We start from the raw sequence: 24,380 nt of genomic DNA, 5'->3' as shown, positions 1-24,380 counted from the left end.
TAATTTATAATTCACATTTATTAGATTTTTCTCATTGTTTAAAGTATCCACATAAAAATCCAATAAATCATAATATTAATGGAAATGCCATTAGTTCAAAATCAATGTTCATTTGTTGTGTACTTTCAATGCATTTAATTTATAATAATAGATTGCATTATGTGTGATAAATGTTTAATATTTATAGATTTATGCAAAAAGTAACACATTACAGTTTGGAAGAATATTTTATTATATCAAAAATAAATCTTATCTTGATGTGCTTTCAATCCAGTCTCAGAGCAGAGTTTTTTTATATTTTATTATTCTCTTTAGTCATTAGTTTCCCTCCAGTGAGACATCATTCATTATTTTCTTTTTTTTTTTATTTTTTGACAGGCAGAGTGGACAGTGAGAGAGAGACAGAGAGAAAGGTCTTCCTTTTGCCGTTGGTTCACCCACCAATGGCTGCTGCAGCCGGCGCATCACGCTGCTCCTGGTCTCCCATGGGGTGCAGGACCCAAGGACCTGGGCCATCCTCCACTGCACTCCCGGGCCATAGCAGAGAGCTGGAATGGAAGAGGGGCAACCGGGACAGAATCTGACACCCCGACCAGGACTAGAACCCGGTGTGCTGGCGCCACAGGCGGAGGATTAGCCTATTGAGCTGCGGTGCCTGCCCCAGGCCCCATTATTTTCACTTTGTTCTCTCTGGCACATTCTTCATCCATTCCTTCCAGTCTGCTCCTTTCTATTAGATTCAATATTTTCTTCTGTGAAGCCCAGTGGCTTTTCCCCATCATTGTTTTCATTAACTCTGTTGCCACAACTTACCATCTTCTTCAAATTCTTTTCAATATCTCCCTCATCCTCCTTTTACTCTTTTATCTCTCACACTCTTTCTTCATTTATTCTGCTGCCTTTACCCAAACTCTCAGAAGCTTTTCCTAGACTCCATCCTGGACTCTGCTCCTCTTCTAAATTCTCTCATTAAATTCCAGCTTGTGCTCTTATTGGCTATGGAAGATGCTCAAGTAAAACTTCAGTAGTAAATGTGCACAAGTAAATATTTTTTTCTCATGTGTAGTTTTAAATAACAAACTACTGTTAACTTCTTTCCAATTATGTCATGTACTTCTCTCCTTGACTCTACAAATCACAGCCAGATAATTCTCTTGTGCTATAATCTCACATCTGTGAGACTAAAATTAAAGACATCTTTCTGGCAAAACTTCTAAAAATATTTTGCCTTTAATGGAATTACCTTTCTTGATGATTACCCAAAATCAGAAGTTCCACCTTTTCTCATTTATTTATGGCACTAAAATCAATCATTTTCTGTAGGGAATGTTGTACATCGACTTCCTTACTCTCTAATTGCAACAAGTCTAATTTTGGCATAGATCTTTTCACCTGAGGGTCTTCCAGTGAGTATTTAGCTCCTGGAACATAGGAAATCTTTTATTTCCAGACTCCAATTTATTCTTCACATTGTTACTAAATTTATATGTCCTGCCTATCACATTTACCATAGATTTTTTTGTTTAATATTCTGAATTTCCTACTGCACTAATTTAAATCTTCTGTAAGACTCACAAAAATTTTTATTATTTTGAAAATTTTTTATTATTTTTATTTATTTTTACATAAATTATTTTCATTTTATTCAATTCAATTGTAACAAAACAAAGGAGACAACTTCCACAATAATTATAGTCCTCATTTCTGTAACTAGAAACAGGTTCATAACTACAGTCTCCCCCTGTTCATTCTATATTCCTGTCATTAACAAACACCTCAGTTTATAATGGCCTTTTGCCTGGTGGAGTGACCCTGTCGCTCCCCCTCTTCGTGGAGGAGCAACACAGGACCCTGCGCTGTTCTTTCGTCTGCTCGGCCCTCCCCGGGTTTGCTGCTGGTTCTTCCCGGGTTGGCTACTATCCCTTCCACCTCCGTGGAAGGGCAGTTCCCCCTAGCCACATTCCCCACTTCCGCAGGGGAGCGGCACACCGCCGGCCGGCTTTCTGGGGGGCTGCACGGGTTCCCTTAGCTGTTCCCCATAGATGTTCCTGGTGCATGCCGTCTCTCTCCTCCTTTATAGTCCTTCTCTGCCAATCCCAACTCGGCTGCCCACACGCCGAGTACGCTGCTCTCCAATCAGGAGCAAGTCCTACAGTTAATTGGTTGAACTGGAGGCAGCTGTGCGGAAGCTGTTTACTTCTCTCCCAGCGCCATATTGTGGGAGAGCAGATGCATAGAATAAGTCCTAATTCGAGTAACTTAGTCTGGTCCGGATTGCTCCCCACAGACCCAAATCCTTAATCTTTGTACAAACCATTAGTAGTACTGCCTAGATGGGTTCCAATTGTTATTCTTTTCCATTGACATTAATGAGGGGCATGATGATATTAAGAGACACCCTAAGGCACCTGTATTTCACATGGATTCTTCCTTCCTTCCCTTGTGGAGAAGCGGTCCAATTTGCCATCAGTTGTCAGGATCAATCACCCAGCCACTAGTATAATGCTTTTTTTTTGGCCTGTTGATTCAGATGTATAAGGAGCCCAGTGTTGTCAGTAATGGAATCATTGCTATGGAAGCTGGGATAGCAGAGTATAAGGCCATGGGGGAAAGGAAGCAAAGATTTTTCTCATGAATCACTAGACCTGGTAGTGAATGATTCCATTCTCCTTGATTCCTAGTCTTGGGAATTCTGCCTATGGGAAGAACAGCATCATGCAGAGGATGCTGATTCAGAACCTGGCCCGAAGCCTGCAAGGTATTGTTACCTACCTGGTGCTGTAACTGAGTCCACAAAAAGCCATTCCATCATTCTTTCAAGCCAGCTGCTTCAGGATCATGGACAACATGGAAAAGCCAATGCATTCCTTAGTCATGAGCCCACTGCCATACCTACTTATATGAAGTGAGTTCTTTGATCAGAACTAATGCCGTATGACAATGAATATGACGATGAATATGACCTTCTGTAAGTTCACTGAAGATAAATTCGACAGAATCACTGTATGCAAAAAGGTAGATGCAAGAATATCTGTTTCATTTAGGACAAAATATTGCCCTTCCATCAAAGAAGGCAACCAAGGTAATCATCTTGCCACCAAGTAGCTGTCCAATCTCCCTAGGAATGGTGCAAAATTAGGAACCTTATATTGGTCTCCAGTGCTGGCAGATGGGGCACTTGGCAGGTAATGGCTTAACCTAGTGCACAACAAAGGCAGCTCCTTGATCCAGTTTTTTGAGGCCCAGTTCAAGTATCCACTTCAAAGCTGGTTACCAGAGTACTCATTCTCTCCCTTATCTATGAACTTAAACTAAACCTTTTATCTGTGTCACATAGGCTATTATACCCAAGGCTTGTTCTTTACTACAAACAAATGTACGAGCTTTCATAACCCAAATGGATGGTCGGCTTTTTGATGGCAATAACTGTATCTCATCTGTTTTCACAGCACCCATCAAACACATATTTGATGCTCAGAGAATGTCTATTGACTCTGTACTAAACCCAGGTGGAAACAAAATTTGCCATTAATTTATTTATTCGATTGCATTTTCAGTAGTCACGGACTCTGAAAGTATAATCCATGTACCAGAAGCATTCAGCATCCAATGGAGATTTCCTAAAAATGCCAAACTGCAGACTTCATTTCAGACATCCTAAACCTAAAACTCTTGGATTGGAACCTCTGTGTTTTTTCAATTCTCCTATGTGGTTATGATCCAGCACTACCATTTGAAAACCACTGTTATAGATCAGTCACCTAGTCCTCATAACAATATCTCTAGCTGAAATAGTGCTAGTCAGTGGTCAACTTGCCAAGCTTTTAGGTTTTAAAACATTCTGACCTTCTTAGAAGTAGGTAAATGATTATTAGCAATATATTTTCTGTTATTCCAAAAGTGTAGACAATATCAGAAGCATAGTCCATTTGAACAATCATTCTTCTAAGTGACTCTAAAATGTTTTGCAGTGATGGTTAATTCCATGTTTAACTTTTGCTTTGTACCCCTCAAAGCTCAATTATCACCTGATTCCCAAATGGGAATCTAAAGTACAGAGGTTATTACTCCTGGAAATGTGGTTTTCTTTGTTGTTTCTTCTCTGATGTGGACGAATGCAGGCCTCTATTTTCAGCCATTGATCAAAGCTCAATCTATTTGTGACATGCTTATGAATAAATATTTGAGATGATTTCAAGACCAAAGTATTAAATTTATGTTCTTCATCCATCATTCTTTGTTTATTTTATTATTTTTTTGACAGGCAGAGTGGACAGTGAGAGAGAGAGTCAGAGAGAAAGGACTTCCTTTACCGTTGGTTCACCCTCCAATGGCAGCTGCGGCCAGGGTGCTGCAGATGGCGCACCGCGCTGATCTGAAGCCAGGAGCCAGGTGCTTATCCCGGTCTCCCATAGGGTGCAGGGCCCAAGCACTTGGGCCATCCTCCTCTGCACTCCCGGGCCACAGCAGAGAGCTGGCCTGGAAGAGGGGCAACCGGGACAGCATCCAGCTCCCCGACCGGGACTAGAACCCGGTGTGCCAGCACCACAAGGCAGAGAATTAGCCAATTGAGCCGCAGCGCCGGCTCATCCATCATTCTTAATAGCAAGAATATCTTGGGGGCTCTGAGTAGCAATGAGATGATGAATAGAAATTGCAGCTTCTGAGACTAAGGCCCTGAGGGGACATCTCATTCTCAGAAATTTTTAAGGATAATTAAGGGAACTCAATGTCCAAAATTTTTTCAGGAACCAAAATTGCCCAAATGAAAATCATGTAACCAGAAACTCAGCTTAATTACTTCCACCTAGTTGGATGATGTGTTTATGAGGATTTTCCAGACAAAGAACCAATAGGATGTATGTACACCTATACATGCACACATGCATAGACACACACATGAAGATACTTCAAAAACTTTGTGAAAAGGGAATTAAAAGATAAGTCTATTTGATTCAAAATGGATCAGGTGCAAATACTATACCACTTTATTTAAGGGAGATGAGTTTCCGAGGATTTCATATCCATGGGGGTTGGGTACTGAAATCAATCCCTCCAGGATACTGAGACACCATTACATGTGCTTTCTATTCAATTGAGATTATAACTGAAAAGTAAATCTGCAGCTAAACTCATGTGGAGAATATGAATTATCTTGTAATAACCACTGAGAACTCAGTCCACCATCTGTGCTGGTTTATGTGTCAACTTGGCTAAGCTATGAAGTCCAGATGTTTGGTCAACACTGTAAATGTTGCATGATGCTATTTTTTGGATTTGATTAACATTTAAAGGAGTAGTCTTGGGTACGAGAGAGTATGTTACCTCCCATAATGTGAGTAAAAGCCAGGCATAGATCTTACACAACATCCATTGTCCATAAACTTTTTGAAGACTGCTTATATAGAGAATTTCAAAAATTTTCCCAGAAAGTTTTAAAAATGCTATTACCTATCTGATAAAAATAATATTTTGTTAAATTTTGAATATCTCTAACAAGAAATTACTTTTAATATTTTTATCACTTATATGTTTCTTTCTTTCATGGCTGCAAGGATGCTGAGAAAGAGGAATTTTCATCACTGTTGTAAAGAATGGAACTTTGTCCAGCCACTCTGCAAACAGCAGGAAGACTCCGTTAAAACCCAAAAATAGAGCTGTCTTTTGGTCCAGTAATCTCATCATTGGTTATATCATCAGAAACATGAAGACTTTACATTAAAGAGATACCTCCTCCACCCATGATTATTGCAGTATTATTCACAACAGCCAAGACTTGGAATCAACCTAGGTGCCTATCAGTATATGACTAGATAAAAAATGAATTACAATTACAAAACAAAATATTCTTCAGGTATAAAAAACAATGAAATTCTGGCATTTCCAGCAAAACTGACATAATTGAAAGACAGCATATTAAGTGAAATACACCAGACACAGAAATACAAATAGTGTATGTTTTCCCTTCTGTGTGGATTCTACTATGTGAATCCAGCAGGGAGCTGGGTCAGTCAGCAGCTTTACCTGTTATACCACAACACTGGCCTCTTTACAATATTTTTTGATGACACTTGACAAGGTATTTTATTTATACTACCTATAGAATCATTTTATTATGTAAATAATCCAGAAGACATCTTAATCAACAAATTAAGAAACATTTTATGATGTCTTCTCATTCAAGACAATATCTGAATTTTATTTTTTCTGAAATTGTTAAAATAAAATTCTACCATTTTGTTCTTTTCGTTTCTTTAAATTTTTAAGGTGAATAAATTTTATATATATATTGATTTAGGAACATAGTGATATTTCTCACCCTTCCCTTCCTTTCACCCATGCTCCACATTCCTTCTACCTTCCTTTCCCATCCCTTCCTTAAATGTTTACAATGACCTCTTCTCAGTCATTTTATACTTGTAGAATTAATTCTACACTAAGTAAAGAATTAAACAAATAGTAAGAAGGAAAAACACCTCCTCAATAATAGAGACAAGTGCTGTAAACAATCATCAAATCTCAAAAAGCTAATTTCACTCCTATGAATTACATATTTTGGTACTCTATAATTACCACAGATCAGAGAAAACATTTGTCTTTTTGTGACTGACTTATTTCACTAAGTATGATGGATTCCAATTGAATCCATTTTGTTGCAAAAGACAGGATTTCATTCTTTCTTACAGTTGAGTAACATTCCAAACTCTGTGATTTATATATATATATACACATATACACACACACACATATATATAATATTATATATATTCTCACAATTTATTTTCCAGCCACCAGCATCAGGTGATGGACATCTGGGTTGATTCCACATCTTAGGTGTTGTGTATTGAGTTACAGTAAACCCTTTCAGATGCTGATTTCATTTCATTTGCATAAATTCCCAGGAGTGGAATTGTTGGGTCATATGATATGTCTGTGTTCAGCTTTCTGAGATATCTCCATACTGTCTTCTGCAGTCGCTCTATCAGTTTACATTCCCACCTGTCATGGATTAGGGTGCCTTTCTCTTCACATCCTCACCAGCTTTTATTGTTTGTTGATTTCTGTATGAAAACCATTCTAACTGAGGTGAGATGAAACCTCATTATGATTTTGATTCTTCATTTCCCTGATAGCCAGTGATCCTGAGAAGCTTTTCAAGTTTCTGTTGGCCATTTGAATTTCCTCTTTTAAAAAATGCCTGTTCATGTCCTTTCCCCATTTCTATACTGGAATTTTTGTTGTTGTTGAGTTTCTTGAACTCTTTATAAGCTCTGGATATTAATCCTTTATCAGTTGCATAGTTTGCAAATATTTTCTCCAATTCTGTTGGCTGAGTGTTTCCTTTGCAATACAGAAGCTTCTTAGCTTGTTGTAATCCCATTTGTCAATTTTGGCTTTGATTGTGCTTCCAAGGTCTTTTCCAGGAAGTATTTGCCTGTGCCAATGTCTTGCAGAGTTTGCACAATGTTTGCCTCTATTAATTTAATGGTTTCAGTCATTGATTTCAATCCTTGATCCATTTTGTGTCGATATTTGCATAAGGTGTCAGGTAGGGGTGTTGTTTCATATGTTGCACATGGAGATCCAATTTTCCCAGCATCATCTGTTGAAGCAGCAAAATGTTCTTGGAGTAAATATTTCCATCTTTCTTGTTAATCATTTTCTTAGAATTTCATTGTAATAGTATATTATTAAAATCATTTTATCCCATTCTAAATGCAAGCAACCTGAAATTCTTTTAAAATACTTCTCTAATGTCCATATGACTTATAAAGTTTCTGATAAATTTTGATTTTTAAAAAATTTTAGTATCATGAGTTTTCTTTGATTATACTGGGATATAATCATCAGAAATTCATTTCCTCTTCCCAATGTAATTGTCTGTCACTTAATTTTCCTCTTTCACTACATTTGATAATAACGATAACTGTCATTTCTATCTCCTTTATAATTTCAAGTGAATTGTTTTATTATTTGGCTGAAGTAAATAAAATACTCTCTTGGTTAAAATGGTTTATTATATCTAAATAGCTTTCATATGTTTGTATTTTATTTTAGATACCTTAAGAATTCAAAATTCTATCAAGGAATATATGGTTACAATATATATCTATGAATATAATCTGACTCAGTATCTGAAGTAACTATGTCCCTTGCAATCACTGGAATTTATTAATTTTTTTATTTTTTTTACTTTTTTTTAAACTTTTATTTAATGAATATAAATTTCCAAAGTACAGCTTATGGATTACAATGGTTCCCTCCCCATAACTTCCCTCCCACCTGCACCCCTCCCCTTTCCCTCTCCCTCCCCTCTTCCATTCACATCAAGATTCATTTTCGATTCTCTTTATATACAGAAGATCAGTTTAGCATATATTAAGTAAAGATTTCAACAGTTTGCACCCACATAGAAACACAAAGTGAAAAATACTGTTTGAGTACTAGTTATAGCATTAAATCTCAATGTACAGCACACTAAGGACAAAGATCCTACATGAGGAATAAGTGCACAGTGACTCCTGTTGTTGACTTAACAAATTGACACTCTTGTTTATGGCATCAGTAATCACCCTAGGCTCTTGTCATGAGCTGCCAAGGCTATGGAAGCCCCCTGAGTTCACCGACTCTGATCATATTTAGACAAGGTCATAGTCAAAGTGGAAGTTCTCTCCTCCCTTCAGAGAAAGGTACCTCCTTCTTTGATGACCTGTTCTTTTCACTGGAATCTCATTCACGGAGATCTTTCATTTAGGTTTTTTTTTTTTTTTTTTTTTTTTTTTTTTTTTTTTTTTTTTTTTTTTTTTCCCCCAGAGTGTCTTGGCTTTCCATGCCTGAAATACTCTCATGGGCTTTTCAGCCAGATCCGTGTGACTTAAAGGCTGATTCTGAGGCCAGAGTGCTGTTTATAAAACAGTTGAGATACATCAATTTCCAGAAAATAGGCAGTTCTCTTATGCAGACTCTCACTTTGTTCAAAGATACATAAGTTGTGTTTGACACAGTACACAGAGGAGATTCAAAAACTTCATGTAAAATATGTACTAAGAAAAAACTCTATGAAATTAAAAATGCACCGAAATAGATTTACTTTTAACTCATTGTCTCTACAAACTTTAAGAAGCGTTATGTTATTAATCTTATAAAATGTTTGCATTTTACTGTCAAAAATCTACTCATTTCAAACAATGACAAATTTTCATGATAAAATTTCTAACAGTTTTTCAATATCTAATTATGCTGATTTAAATTCCTGTTCAAGTCTCTTAATCTCAGAGTAAATTTAACTTTCCAATTACTAGTGCTGTTTCTGCTATCTTCCAAAGATCCCAAGTACTAACTTTTAGACTTATTTTCAAATTCTCACTTGTCACAATTAGAAAATTGCCAACATTTAAAGTAGAGTTTATAATTTTTTTCTATTTTGGAGGATTTCTTTCTCTTTACTTAGAATTATTTACCAATGAGCATTCATTCCTATTGCCCCATTCCTAGATTTCAAAAACAATATTTCCTTAATTGTTTGTTCTATTTCAATGTCTTCCTAGAATATTTTAGTCAAAATTAAACCCCAAACTATTATAATTTATCATAGCACTTTTGTTAGTATAAAATATCTCTTTTTTAAAGATTTTATTTATTTATTGGAAAGGCAGAGTTATAGAGAGGCAGAGGCAGAGAGAGAGAGAGAGAGAAAGTGAGAGAGAGAGTTAGAGAGTTAGAGAGAGGCCAGAGCTGCACTGATCTGAGCCCAGAAGCCAGGAGCTTCTTCCAGGTCTCCCATATGGGTTCAGGGGCCCAGGGACTTGGTCCATAATCTACTGCTTTTCCAGGCCACTGCAGAGAGCTGGATCGGAAAGTATAAAATCTTTCTACTTTCTTTATAGTCCCTATAAGGATGGTTATTTCATCTACAAAAACAGTTACTAAAATGATACTCCAGCTTCTCACTAGTGATCTCATGCCACTTCCTACGATTAATCTCTAATCAAGCTTCTGACTGTTAATCTTTGCCACTTTAAAATTGGATTGCCTTACTCATTCCCATACTAATTTACAAATCTGTATAATGTACAAAAATGTTTTAATTTAGACTGATCTAGGATGGAATCCTGTCTGTACCACTTATACACTGAACAGTCTTAACAAATGCTCTTATGCTCATTGTCCATTGAAAATACATGTGGGGGCCAGCCCTGTGGCCTAGCAGAGAAAGCTGCTGCCTCCAGTTTCAGCATCCCATATGGGTGGTAGTTCGAGTCTTGGCTGATCCTTTTTTTTTTTTTTTTTTTTTTTTTTTTTTTTTTTTTTGACAGGTAGAGTTATAGACAGTGAAAGAGAGAGACAGAGAGAAAGGTCTTCTTTCCATTGGTTAACTCCCCAAATGGCCACTATGGCCAGCACTGCGCCAATCTGAAGCCAGGAGCCAGGTGCTTCTTCCCAGTCTCCCATGTGGGTGCAGGAGCCCAAGCACTTGGACCATCCTCCACTGCCCTACTGGGCCACAACAGAGAGCTGGACTGGAAGAGGAGCAACCGGGACTAGAACCTGGTGTCTATATGGGATGGCAGAACTGCAGGCGGAGGATTAGCCAAGTGAGCCACGGTGCCGGACCCCCTCTCCCCCATCCCAGACTGATCCACTTCTGATCCAGCTCTCTGCTACGACGTGAGAAAGCAGTAAAAAAGATGGTCCAAGTTCTCTGGCCCTGAACCTGCTTAGGAGACCCAGAAGAAGCTCCTGGATCCTGGCTTTGGATCGGCTCAGCTCTGGCTATTGTGGCCAGTTGGGGAGTGAACCAGCAGATGGATGACCTCTCTCTCTCTCTTTGCCTCTCCTCTCTCTGTGTAACTATGATTTTCAAATAACTAAAGAAATCTTTAAAAAATAATGCATGTGAAGGCCCCTGCACTGTGGGCCCTGCAGCACTAGCATCCCCTATGGGTGCCAGTTTGTGTCCCTGCTGCTCCTCTTCAGATACAGCTCTCTGCTATGACCTGGGAAAGCAGTGGAAGTTGGTTCAAATGCTTGAGCCCCACACCACATGGGAGACCCAGGAGAAGCTCCGGGTTCCTGGCTTTGGATCAGTCCTGCTCCAACTGTTGTGGCCATTTGGGGAATGAACACGCAGATGGAAAATCTTTCTCTCTGTCTCTCCCTCTCTCTGTCTGTAACTCTATTTTTCAAATAAAAATTCTTAAACAGAAAATGTATGGATAACATATACTTCATGCATTGGCTCAGTTCCTATGAATTAAACTTTATTGAAGACTACAAACACAACAAAATCTTAAAGAAATTAATTATCCTAATGCGGGCTAGCTACAGTATAATTAAACCCATTTGTGCAGAAAATTATTATAGAGACTACCATGTCAATTCATTGGACTTGGCATCATAATATATATTCAATTTGGTAATTACAGGACGCATACAACTTGTGCTTATAAAACAATTGGCATGAAAACATTCTATGGTTTTATTATGAAAAGCAATTGAGAAGCTCATTTCAAATGTTGGTATTACCAAAATGATCAGCCTCCTAGGATAAGAAATTACACCTGAGTATGTGACTATTTTGAATAGATTTGAATTTTAAATCTTGCATCTGGAGATTAAATGTTAATTATAAAATATCTATCATTATTGACAGGGAATATGTCTTAGAGCCATGTGAATAAATAATTAATGTCTTAAAGCTCCAATTACTGCCTACTTTTTGCAAACTTCCAGAGTAAAGAAATTCATTATAATGACAGATTCTTGCAACAGTTTATATTGTACAAATGGCCTTTGAAAATGTTATTAAATGTTAACTTTCCAGTTTGGGGAATGCATTTCATTCACAGTTGATATGAAAGAAAACTGAGCTGAAAGAGTGATTGTGTTACTAAACCAAAATAGGGAAACAAAGTGGCAAGGCACTACTCCATTCTGCACACACTCTTGGAAAATGATCTCCTCACCTATTCTTGAAAAGTTACTAGAATGAAATACTTGTTTCCCAAGACAATTGAACTATTCCCACTGTATCATATTTCATAATGTCTCAACATCCTACGGTAATTCTTGTTATCCCTTCAGCACCTGAAATAAAGCCTACTCATTGTTGCATACATTGCTTATCTCAACCTTGAATTCATTTGCTAAGGCTTTACAGGTCTGATCTCCCTCTTTCTTCTGCTCTGGAACTCATCTTTGCACATACTTCCAGAAATCCAGAAATACTGACCTTATCAGCAGGGAGTATTCCTCAAAGCTCACTTCTGACCTGATACTCTTCTTCATGACTCTACAACAAAGTTGGCATCATTTTTACTGACTTTCCAAGCCATATAATGATTATGCAGATTTCCTCACTCTCATTTTCAATTATTCCTGACTTAGAATCACTAAACATCAAAAGGGAATGTTGTGGATCAATTAATTAAATCCAAATTCTAGATGCATGGATTTGCTCAGATCTTTCTAATAAGTGGAGATCCAAAAAATGGGAATACCTGCAAGATGATCCATTTAATTTTCACACTCCCTTAACCATTAGAAAAAAGTTTTATATTGTAAAACCTGTTTTAAGTCTACCCATTGGATGAATTCTCTTTAATGAAAAGAAAACATGGACTAAACCTAATTCTCTATCACAAAAATTATAAGTCTTTTGAAAAATGCAAAGCACAGCTGTAATAAAATAATACTAGAGAGTTTAGAGACAAACTCTTGTCTATGTTGAAATAATAGGATGTTATTAAAGGAGGCACCACCAGTCACAAAGGATAGGCCATCTAGTTGTGTTGGAAAAACAGACTCAAGATATGAAGAAATGAAATTGATTCACACTGTAATTTAAAATTAATGGATGTAAATATAGAATATTTCTTGAATACATCTAGGGTGGAAGTACATAAACAAAATTGCAAGCTCACAAATAATGGGTTTAGCATTTTGTGTATATTTAATGTATATTGTGTACAGTTTAGGAGACAATATTTTCTCTTTTTTTGAAGGTTTCCATTTAATGATTACAAATTTCATATGTCTAGGAGACAATATTTTCTCTTGTTTTAAAGGGTTTTATTTAGTGAATATGAATTTCATATGTACAGCTTTCATTAATTAGTGTTTCTCTCCCCATTCCCGCCCTCCCACCCCCACTCCCATCCCCCCTCCTATTCCCTCTCCCATTCCATTTTCCATTAAGATTCATTTTTAATTGACTTTATATGCAGAAGACCAACTCTACACTAATAGAGATTTCAACGATTGGCACCCGCACAGACACACAAAATATAAAATACAGCTGGAAGAGAAGCTTTACTGTTAATTATCATAGTATAACTCATTAAGGACAGAGGTCCAAAATAGGGAGCAAGTGCCCAGTGACTCCTGTTGTTGATTTAACAACTGACACTCTTATTTATGAAGTCAGTGATCACCTGAGGCTCTTGAAATGAGCTGCCAAGGCTATGGAAGCCTTTTGAGTCCACAAACTCCATCAGTTTTTAGACAGGGTCATATGCAAAGTGGAAGTTCTCTCCACCTTTCAGAGAAAAGTACATCCTTCTTTCATGACCCCTTCTTTCCACTGGGGTCTCACTCACAAAGATCTTTCATGCATAACTGTTTTTGTCATTATGTCTTGGTTTTCCATGCCTGAAATGGTCTCATGGTATTTTCAGTCAGATCTGAATGCCTTAGGGGCTGATTCTGAGGTCAGAAGGCTGTTTAGGGTGTTTGTCATTCTATGAGTCTGATGTGTGGACTGCTTCCCTTCTTGGAACTTTCTCTCCTTTGTAATTCTATCTATTGTTATTAGCAGACACTTGGTCTAATTTATGTGATCCCTTCTTGTGTTTGGTCTATGTTATTTCCAGAAATTTGTCTTCTAATTCTGATTTTCATTCTTCCATCTCATTTGTTCTATTTTTGAGACTATCTACTGTTTTTTTTTTCTATTTGTTCTATTGAATTATCATACCTAGAATTTCATTTTAATTTCTCTTCAATATCTCAATTTCTTGGGAACACTTTTCACTTAGGTCATGAACGTTTCTGATTGCTTTTAAGTAATCTAATGATTAATTTTCTGAATTCTGTTTCTGGCATATCTTCAATCCCTTCTTCTTCTGCTTCTATTATTAAAGAGCTGATGTGATGTTCCATTCTGGGGTTAATACTATCTTTCTTAGTCTTCTTATTAAAAAATTTCCCCTTGTTTTTCAGCATTTCTGATTGCTTTTATCTTTTTTTTTTTTTTTTTTTTTTTGACAGGCAGAGTGGACAGTGAGAGAGAGAGAGAGACAGAGAGAAAGGTCTTCCTTTGCCGTTGGTTCACCCTGCAATGGCCGCCACGGCCAGCACAAGTGCTGATCCGAAGCCAGGAGCCAGGTACTTCTCCTGGTCTCGCATGTGGGTGCCTTTTATCTTTAATATGTCTTGGTGCTTATGGCAGATTTCCCTTTGCTATGAGCTGCTATGTGTCTATGCGTTACTAGTGGAAATATGTACCCCCAGCACTGGAAGTTTGTTTCACTTCTGAATAGTGATGAGTGCAGATAGGAGAGCTCTGGTGTGCTAAGCCCTGCCCACTTGGGCCAGGTGTGTGAAAGGAGCTAGGGATTTCAATGTTTAGAACTTCTCCCAGTAGTACAGTTCATGTGGTGGGGGGGGGGGGGAAGATACCCTGAAATGTTGCGATCTTTGTTTCTGGGTTGGGGGTGTGTGGTGAAGAAGCCAAAAAATAGAGGAGTTTGTGCACAGAAGGCAAATACAGAGCACCAGCCGGCTGCAGATACTGTCGTGGGCAGAAGACATGGATGGGCAGCAGTATTCTTGAGTTCCCCGTCTTTCCCTCTATTCTTCCCTCTTGGAATTTCAGTTTGTCCGGTTCTCCTGCTTGCTGCTAACCACAGACCTGTGGATCTGCGACTTCGTGCTCACCTGGTCCACCAGGGAAGAGGGGCAGGTGGAGGGCATGGTGTGTGTCACCCTGTTCAATTTCTCCGCCACACCTCTGCTGTGTCTCAGTTACTCTTTGCTCACTCTGTGTGATCCTGCTCAGTCTCTGCTGGACTCCTGAGCTCCTCTGCTTGAAATTCTCGAGGCTCTGTAGCCAGCCCGTATCCCCTTTCCTTATTAACTATTTTCCCCAAAAACTCAAGAGCATCTTGTTGCTACGGTGCCATCTTGGCCAAGATAATATTTTCAATATTTGCAAATAGCAAGAAAATGCATCAAGAGTATGCAATGAATTCCTATGAATCTGTAAGAAAAAAGAAACCCAAATAAATAAAAATAGACTAAGTATGTGGATCACAAAGTAATACATAAAGAATACATAATACAGAAAGAATACATAAAGATTGGCGTATAACTTAAAAAATAAAAATCTTCAAATTCATAATTAAATTAAAGCAAAAAGATAATGTATTTTGTTCTTCTAACAAGCAATATTAGAAGATTAGATAGGAGAAAAATTTGACACAGATATGAGTACACAAAACTCATGTGGGCATTGGGTCAAACAGTTAAGACAACTGTTGAGACACCTATATCACATATCAGAATGCCTGGGTGCATCACCGATCTCCAGCTCCTTTTACTTATTTACAGCTAATACAAACCTGAGAGGCAGCAGTGATGTCTCCATTGAATGGGTCCCTACCACCCCATGGGAGACCTGGATTGAATTCAAGGTTCCTGGGTTCAACACCCTCTCCTACTATGGCAGACATCTGGGGACTAAACCAGAGGATGGGGAACCTCTGTCTGCCCCTCTTTTTGTTTGTCTGCCTCTCTATATATCTTTCTCTGCTCTTGAAATGAAATGAAATGAAATGAAATGAAATAAGATAAAAAACTTTACAACCATGAAATTTTAAGGTTTAGAGTTTTTGAATGCAGATGTTCTAGAGAGTAACTTAGCCATACTTGGTAAAACTGAACATGCACACACGTTTTGTACCAATTCATATTTTGGATTGATTCTCACAGAAGTCCATAGGAGTATGTACTCGTTGCAGTAATGTTGTGGTGAAGGTGATCTGTTCTGGTCATGTGTGCATCTCTGAGATAGTGACTAGGAGAAATGCTGTGTTATGCACCACATGGAGTGCCGTGTATCTATTGTAATCATGAGCTAAATATGCACATAGTAATAAAGAGAGGTATTTCAATACAAATCATGGTGAGTGGGAAAAAGCTTTAAAATACACATAATAATACCATCTACATAGATTTAAAACACAGAATAATCAACTCTTTTGGAACTTTTACAAGATGAAAAAGGATGGTTGCCTATAAAATATTGTAAACTGCAGTATGACTGATGATGGATGGATGTGATAACAGAAAATGCAAATGGAAGAGAAATGCAAGTGGAGAAATAAAATAAAAAATAAGAGCAAGAGTGAGTTTGGACAGAGAAATAATAGTGTGATAGAAGCAAAGTATGTGAAGTTTAAATTCAGTACTCTACACTTGAAGAAAATTATACATGAGGGAATCACATGTGTCCCTGCTCAAATTAGAATTCCTATAAAAACCTATTTTTATTTCCTAAAATTTTTTCTTCTCAGCCTTTTGTCCTCTGTGCCCTCACATCCCACCATAATCATGACCTATGGGGTTCTGGAACATGCTGCTGATTGATTAGGACAATCACTGTAGATAAAAGGTTTTTTTTTTTTTTTTCACCTATCTTCAGCTCAGAGAGGCAACTGTAATAGTCGAATAGGAATGGACAAAAGGGAAGGTTTTTCCTTCCCAAATAGAAAGACAAACATGCTTGAAAACACCTCATGATCTGAATCATTTTTCCTTTCTCTTTTCTCCCAGCTGGAACCTACTAAGTATGATGTTGGTCCTACTAAGCTACCCCTTTTGAAATTATGAGTGCAAAAGTCACACAGCAGGAGTGGGGAACAGGAAGTGGGAAGGGTCTGGTCATTTCTGATGTTCTTCAGTAGTTATGTTAGTTTTATCTGCTCAGTCTCTTCTTTGATTTGAATGTCTTCTACATAACTCACTGATATTTCATGGACATTCTAACACCATCAAGAGGCGGCACTGTTCAGGTGATGAAATTATGATGGATTAATGTCATTATCATGGGAGTGAGTTCTTGATGAAAAGGAGATGTTTTGCCACTTTCCACTGTCAATCTCCTGAAAGTTTGCTTGACCCGCAGCTTTCCTAAGCACAGCAGAAGGCCCTTGCTAGATAAAGGCACACTTCCACTTTGACTATGACTGTGTCTAAATAAGATCAGAGTTGGTGAACTCAAAAGGCGTCCATAGCCTTGGCAACTCATGACAAGAACCTAGGGAGATTACTGACGCCATAAACAAGAGTGTCATTTGTGGCCGGCGCTGCGGCTCACTAGGCTAATCCTCCACCTTGGGGCTCTGGCACACGGGGTTCTAGTCCCGGTCGGGGCGCTGGATTCTGTCCCGGTTGCCCCTCTTCCAGGCCAGCTCTCTGCTGTGGCCCGGGAGTGCTGTGGAGGATGGCCCAAGTGCTTGGGCCCTGCACCAAATGGGGAAGCACCTGGCTCCTGCCATTGGATCAGCGCAGTGCGCCAGCTGCAGCGCACCAGCCGCGGCGGCCATTGGAGAGTGAACCAACGGCAAAAGGAAGACCTTTCTCTGTCTCTCTCTCTCACTGTCCACTCTGCCTGTCAAAAAAAAAAAAAAAAAGAGTGTCAGTTGTTAAGTCAACAACAGGAGTCACTGTGCACTTACTCCCTATGTAGGATCTCTGTCCTTAATGTGTTGTGCAATGTGAAGTAATGCTATAACTAGTACTCAAACAGTACTTTACACTTTGTGTTTCTGGGGAGGTGCAAACTGTTGAAATCTTTACTTAATATATACTAAATTGATCTTCTGTATATAAAGAGAATTGAAAATGAATCTTGATGTGAATGGAATGGGGAAGGGAGCAGGAGATGGGAGGTTTGTGTGTGGGAGGGAAGTTATGGGGGGGGAAGCCACTGTAATCCAAAAGTTGTACTTTGGAAATTTATATTTATTAAATAAAAGTTAAAAAGATTACTTGATCTGGGGTATTTTTATATGAGCAGAAAAAATGCTAAACACTAAAATATATTTTATATAATCTTAATCTCAAATTAATTTCATTAATATCATTGCTTCTACATTACTCAGAACAAACCCAAGATCAAGTCCATCACTTCTTTACTAGTATATTAACTTCATGACAAGTTTCTCTGTATCATGGATATACCTATGCTCTTATTCTATTCATACAAGATATGAAATTTTTGCCAGCGCTATGGCTCACTTGGTTAATCCACTACCTGTGGTGTCGGCACCCTGGGTTTTAGCCCTGGTTGGGACACCAGATTCTATCCCAGTTGGTTGCTCCTCTTCCAGTCTAGCTCTCTGCTGTGGCCCTGGAAGGCAGTGCAGCATGGCCCAAGTGCTTGGGCCCTGCACCTGCATGGGAGACCAGGAGGAAGCACCTGGCTCCTGGCTTCGGATCTGCGCAGCACGCTGGCCGTAGCGACCATTTGGGGCGGGGGTGAACCAACGGAAAAAAGGAAGACCTTTCTCTCTCTCTCTCTCTCTCACTGTCTAAATCTGCCTGTCCAAAAAAAAGATATGAAATTTTGTGTATAATATACTCGCATTTGGATTTAATATGATGAATTAGCTATAAGGAATTAAGAAATATGTAAGAGATAATATTTGGATTCCACAAATTAAAAAATGTAGTTCTATCCTTAATTATGGTCGCTCAGCTTTCTAGTAGGCACACGCTATGAAATCAATGATTACTCTGAAATAAAGGAGATCAGACTATGTAGCAAATAAAGCATTTTATTAAGAAACTTCTATTTTTCTTCCATTTTAATGCACTCCAGTTATATATATCTGCACTTCTGCAGATAGATAAAATACAGAGACAGGAAAAGATATAAGAATGTTCATTTGCAAAATGATCAGAATAAGGTCTTCTATCTTCATTAGTGTAATGGACAATCTTTATCAATTGAAAGCAACCTCTTTGATATTAAAACAAGTGCCCAACAGACAAAAATTAATCCTTAATGTTACATTAAGGGATAAGAGGAATTTCAACTGAATTTGAACTTGGAGTAGTCACATCAAAGGCAAGGAATTACTTGTCATGATGATTAGCAGCAAGAAGTATAGCACCTTCTGTAGTAAAATGGTCTGTAACCATAGCAGCCAGAGCCATAGCCACAACCGTATCCACAGCCAGATCCATATCCACAGCCAGCGCTATATCCGCAGCCACACCCTAAACCATATCCATAGCCAGAGCCATACCCAGAGCTGTATCCACAGCCAGAGCCACAGCCACAGCCATACCCACAGCTGGAACCATAGCCACAGCCCAAGCCATAACCACAGCCAGTGCCATAGCCACAGCCATATCCACAGCTGGAACCATAGCCACAGCCAGTGCCATAGCCACAGCCATATCCACAACTGGAACCATAGCCACAGCCAGTGCCATAGCCACAGCCTCCATAGGAGTTCCCATAGTAGTTGTAACACATGGTGTCAGGAGGGGAGGTCAGACTTCAGTAAAGGTGTAGGAGGTTATTTCTGAAGTGTGAATGTCATCTAGTCTTCCAGGACCTTTATATACTCACAGGAAAGATGGGTCATACTTCCTGTAGACTCTGTCTCTCATTTTACAGCCACGTGCCTAATGAGTTCATTCTGTGTACAACCATTTGGTTAGGAATTCATAATTTACTCACTGCTTCCCCAGGAATTTATTCCAACCTTAAAAGAAAACAATGATACATTTTCCAAACACAAAAACTTATACAACCATAATTTTATCTTCCATAATTGCATTTCATGAACATGACAACATATCATCAAAATATGTTTGACCTATGAATATGTGCTTGCTTGTTATTTTGCTTTTTCAATGTCTTGAAAATTGTCTATTACATAAAAAGTGGTTCTAACTACTACTAATCTAATCATCAACAACAACTTGGTTTCTTTTCTTCCTTTCCTAATGCATTTTTATGTTAATAATTATAAAATATTTTTCTTGTACTATACAAGATACCTAGCATATCATTATATTCACTTTCCAAGATACTTTTTTCACTCCCTCCTTTTGCAAGCACATTATAATCTTCTCTTCTTTCATTGGGTCAAAACATACTATTAAACACAATATGTTTATTCACAAAAAGAAATTTATTAATTTTTTAAATTAAAAAGGCAAGTTCAGCCAAGTATTTTATTTTGGAATTATATATATGCCTTGGTTCATCTAATTCTTTTTATCTAATACTTAACTATAACCCCACTGGAGGGGTGGTGGGTTTATTCTCATATTTGTGCTATATTTCCATGCTTCTTGCTAAAAAGTAGTTAGCCAATAGTTAATATTTCTAGACTCCATATCTTCTTTATTTTAGCCTCACCTGTTTTCTACAATAAAGTATTTTAATAATGATTAAATGAATACTACTTTGTATTGCTTACCTTGAATTAAAATTGGTTGATCTTTGATTGTTATCCTCTTGATAACTTGGTGTTTTTCCATGACAAATGGTTTCCTGGCCCTTGACCTCTCTGTCATTGAAAATTCACTCCTTATTTTTTCTTAATCCTTGGTTTTCTTGTGATAACTTTCTTTCCATATTCTCTTCTCTCTTCACATGCTAGTAAATTCTTATCTGATACCATGGATTCAGCTACCACATTTGCACAAATACCTAATAAAACTAAAGGCTCTTATCAGTCTGTATCCAATCAGGAGACAAAATTCACACAATACAATATTCAGAGAATGTCAAATATAAATAATATTAAATATAATAAAGAAAACTATATTATATGAGAACAAACTCTATTGTTCTTTGGGGCTGTGGGAGAATACTCAATGGTGAAATACTTAGAAGTATTGTACCTATAGAATAAATGATTGAAAATTTTTTCTACTCTAGTTAGCAATACTGCATTGTGCACTTGAAAAAAAAACTATGAAGACAATATATTTCATGTTAAGTATTGTTAGCACCATAAATGCTAACAAATACAGCAGGATGAGGCATTTGGAGCTTATGAATATTTTAAATACACTGATTGTGCTCATTTTTTGATCATTATAAACATATCCAAAGGCACCAAATTATATACAATAAATATGTATAGTTATGGATGTCAATTTTTTATGAGTGAAATCATTTAAAAAGAGGAAAATCATGTTCCATATACATTGGACAAGTAGGAGATATGCTCTGGAACACCAGTGGAGATGGAGGGATTGGTCAAGAGCCATTGACTACGTGTGGGCTGTAAGGCTGTGAAGGCATTGGATAGAGGCAGGTCATTAGAGACCTGATGTACATAGCCTATGCATTGGATCTGGATCTCTACATGGGTGGGAGAGTTACAGGAATTCAAAGGGGGAGATATCTTTAAGGAGCTTTAAAAACAGGGGTCAATAAAAGTTATTGCCAGTTTGAAACTATTCTGTCACTAAGCATTTCACCCATTCCAGACCCAACAGTGAACTACAGGTTCCCCAAATGTCCTCATGGTTACCCTATTAAAATGTTCCACTTTCTCCAGTGTTGTAGCCAAAACAAAGCAGTTGAACTGTTTCCTCCTGCAATTTCTGTGGATATCATTTAACTAGAAAGCTTGAAGTTGTGCTTATATTTAAAGAGGAATGCTTAAAGGAATCTCATCAGGTATCACAGAGCATATGCTGAAGAGTGAATCTGAAGCTGAGAGACAATAAATTGAAAACTGGCACAGTCTTTTTTCCAAGTTTCACAGGCTATGCAGTAGAACTAGCTTTTTCTGGCAAACAGATTGTTTAATTTCCTGGCTAAGTCATTATTAATTATATGACCAGGTTCTCAGTCTGTGCAAACCTGTTTCTGTAAATGCCCAATGGAAATTAAAATAAGAATATGTACTTCAAAATTTGTCAAAAGGCAAATGCAAGGAAATATTAAGGGTATAGTACAGATCCTGATAAATAGTGGAAATGATGCATCCGTTTGTTTTCTCCCTTTTATTTAACCAAATACATGTGTTCCCAGATAGTATCTTTTCAAATTTCTATTTGTACTTGTACTTATGTATTTATTAACTAAGCCTTAAGGTTTTCTTTATGTTGCTACAGATTAAAGTAGGAAATATATAATACAATATGTTTTCAAAATCAGTTCCCAAAAATTACCTGAAACTCTCAGAAAATGAATTCCAATGTGATCAACCTCCATGAACTTTCTGGAAGCATTTCAAAACACAATGTTTTATGAAAATACAGAATCAAGCAATATGTCACACAGATTGGCTTTGTGTTATATTTAGAAGCTCAGTGACCTCAAAAACCCATTGAAATTGCCAACATTAAACATGTCTACGTTCCCAGAAAGTCACAGGATTGCCATGTAAATGTAAATTCAGCATCTGGAATTTGGACTCAAGCATAATTGAAGTTTTCACTATAGATGAGTAACGTCTTCATCAAGAGGCCCCTCCTGATTCATGAGCTCATGCACTAAAAATCTAAAAGAATGTCACCAATAACAGTTTTAGGTGGTATCTTTTTTTCCTCTTTCCATCCTTAAATATTTATATTTATAATGGACTAGTGAAAATGAATATTTATGGCATACAACATGATACTTTGATACATGTATATACTGTGGAATTGTTAAATTAAGCAATTTAAGGTGTGTATTTCCTCAAATACTTAGTCTGTTGTAGTGAGAACACTTAAAATATACACTTTCAGCAGATTTTTTAAAATCTGCTGTTACAGCAAATTTCGATCATGTGATTCTGTATCATTTACTATAGTCACCATCTGTACATTAGGTCTCCCGAACTTATCTGAAGATTGCCTGTTTATAACCTTTACTCACAATGTGTTCATTTCCTTATGCACTAGCTGTAGTCTATTCTCTTTCTTTGAATTTAATTATGTTGATTCCACATATAAGTGAAATCTTGTGATATTTGTCTTTTTGTACTTGACATTTCACTTAACACGATGTCCTCCAGGTTTACCCATGCTGTCATAAATGACAAATTTTCTTTTTTCACTCAATGATTTTACTTTTTTGTTCCTTCCTAGCTCGTGCATACAAATTACATGCATTTATTGAGTACCATGTGATGTTCCCATATATGCGTATAGGTGGCCTCAAAGAGGTAATTGAAAATGTACATTATCTTCTAATTCCATTTTCCTACCATCTTTTTGTAGCCCTGTCATACATTCTGCAATATTCAAATTAGAGTAAATATACTAATATCTAGCTCCTCATTTATCATTCCTCTATGGTAAAAAAAATCTTCAAACTCATTTCTTTTTTTTAAGATTTATTTATTTATTTGAAGGTCAGAGTTACACAGAAAGAGAAGAGGCAGAGAGAGAAAGAGGTCTTCCATCCGATGGTTCACTTCCCAGATGGCCACAACAGCTGGAGCTGCGCTGATCCAAAGCCAGGAGCCAGGAGCTTCTTCCGGGTCTCCCACATGGGTGCAGGACTTGGGCCATCTTCTACTGCTTTCCCAGGCCATAGCAGAGAGCTGGACAGGAAGAGGAGCAGCTAGGACTAGAACCCGCACCTATATGGGATGGCAGCATTTCAGGCCAGGGCGTTAACCCATTGTGCCAAAGTACTGGCCCCAAACTCATTTCTTCTTTATTTTATATACATACATAGTACATTATCATTTCCTATAATCACACTACTCTATAGTAGAACACCAGAAATTTGTTGGCCTATTTAACTGTAGCATTCATACCTATTAATCAATTTTCCCCTACCACTACTCTCCCCTACCACCAGTCTCCCCTGCCTCTGGTAACCACCATTCTACTCTCAGCTTCTATGAGATCAACATTTTTAGATTGAGTGACATCATGTGGCACTTGCTTTCTGTGCCTGGTTTATTCCATTTAACATAATGAATTCCAGTTCCAATCATATTGTCACAAATAACAATATTTCATCTTTTTATGCCTCAATAGTATTCCATTGTGCATGTAAGCTACACATTTTCTTGATATTTAGATTGATTGTATATCTCATCTTCTGTTTTGCTATTCAATGAACATGGCAATGTAAATATATCTTCAGCATATTGACTTCATGCCATTTTGATATATACTCAAAAGAGGATTGCTGTATGATACAATAATTCTATTTTTTAATTTTTGTGGATCTTCCAAATTGTTTTCCGTAGTGTCTGTACTAATGTACATGTGTTTTACTAAACATTCTATCCAACATCTGTCTTGTTTTTTTTTTTTCAGTAACAATCTTTCTAAGAAGCTCCAAGTGATACCTCATGATTCTTTTAATTTGTATTTCCCTGATAATTAGTAATGTT

The 24,380-nt window shown here is 37.5% G+C and overlaps 1 protein-coding gene across 1 annotated transcript; it reads right to left on the bottom strand.

The window, feature by feature from the left end:
- Nucleotides 1-18,823: 18,823 nt before the first annotated feature.
- On the bottom strand, nt 18,824-19,602 carry LOC103350644 (keratin-associated protein 21-2-like). Its single transcript, XM_008267221.4, has one exon. It carries the CDS (start codon nt 19,544-19,546, stop codon nt 19,157-19,159), a length of 390 nt encoding a protein of 129 aa, XP_008265443.1. The 5' UTR covers nt 19,547-19,602; the 3' UTR covers nt 18,824-19,156.
- Nucleotides 19,603-24,380: the final 4,778 nt, after the last annotated feature.

Source organism: Oryctolagus cuniculus, chromosome 4 (genome assembly GCF_964237555.1).
Source record: "Oryctolagus cuniculus chromosome 4, mOryCun1.1, whole genome shotgun sequence".
Taxonomy (NCBI): Eukaryota; Metazoa; Chordata; class Mammalia; order Lagomorpha; family Leporidae; genus Oryctolagus; species Oryctolagus cuniculus.
Note: the sequence above shows the minus strand (reverse complement) of the source record. Positions and strands in the feature narration are given on the sequence as shown.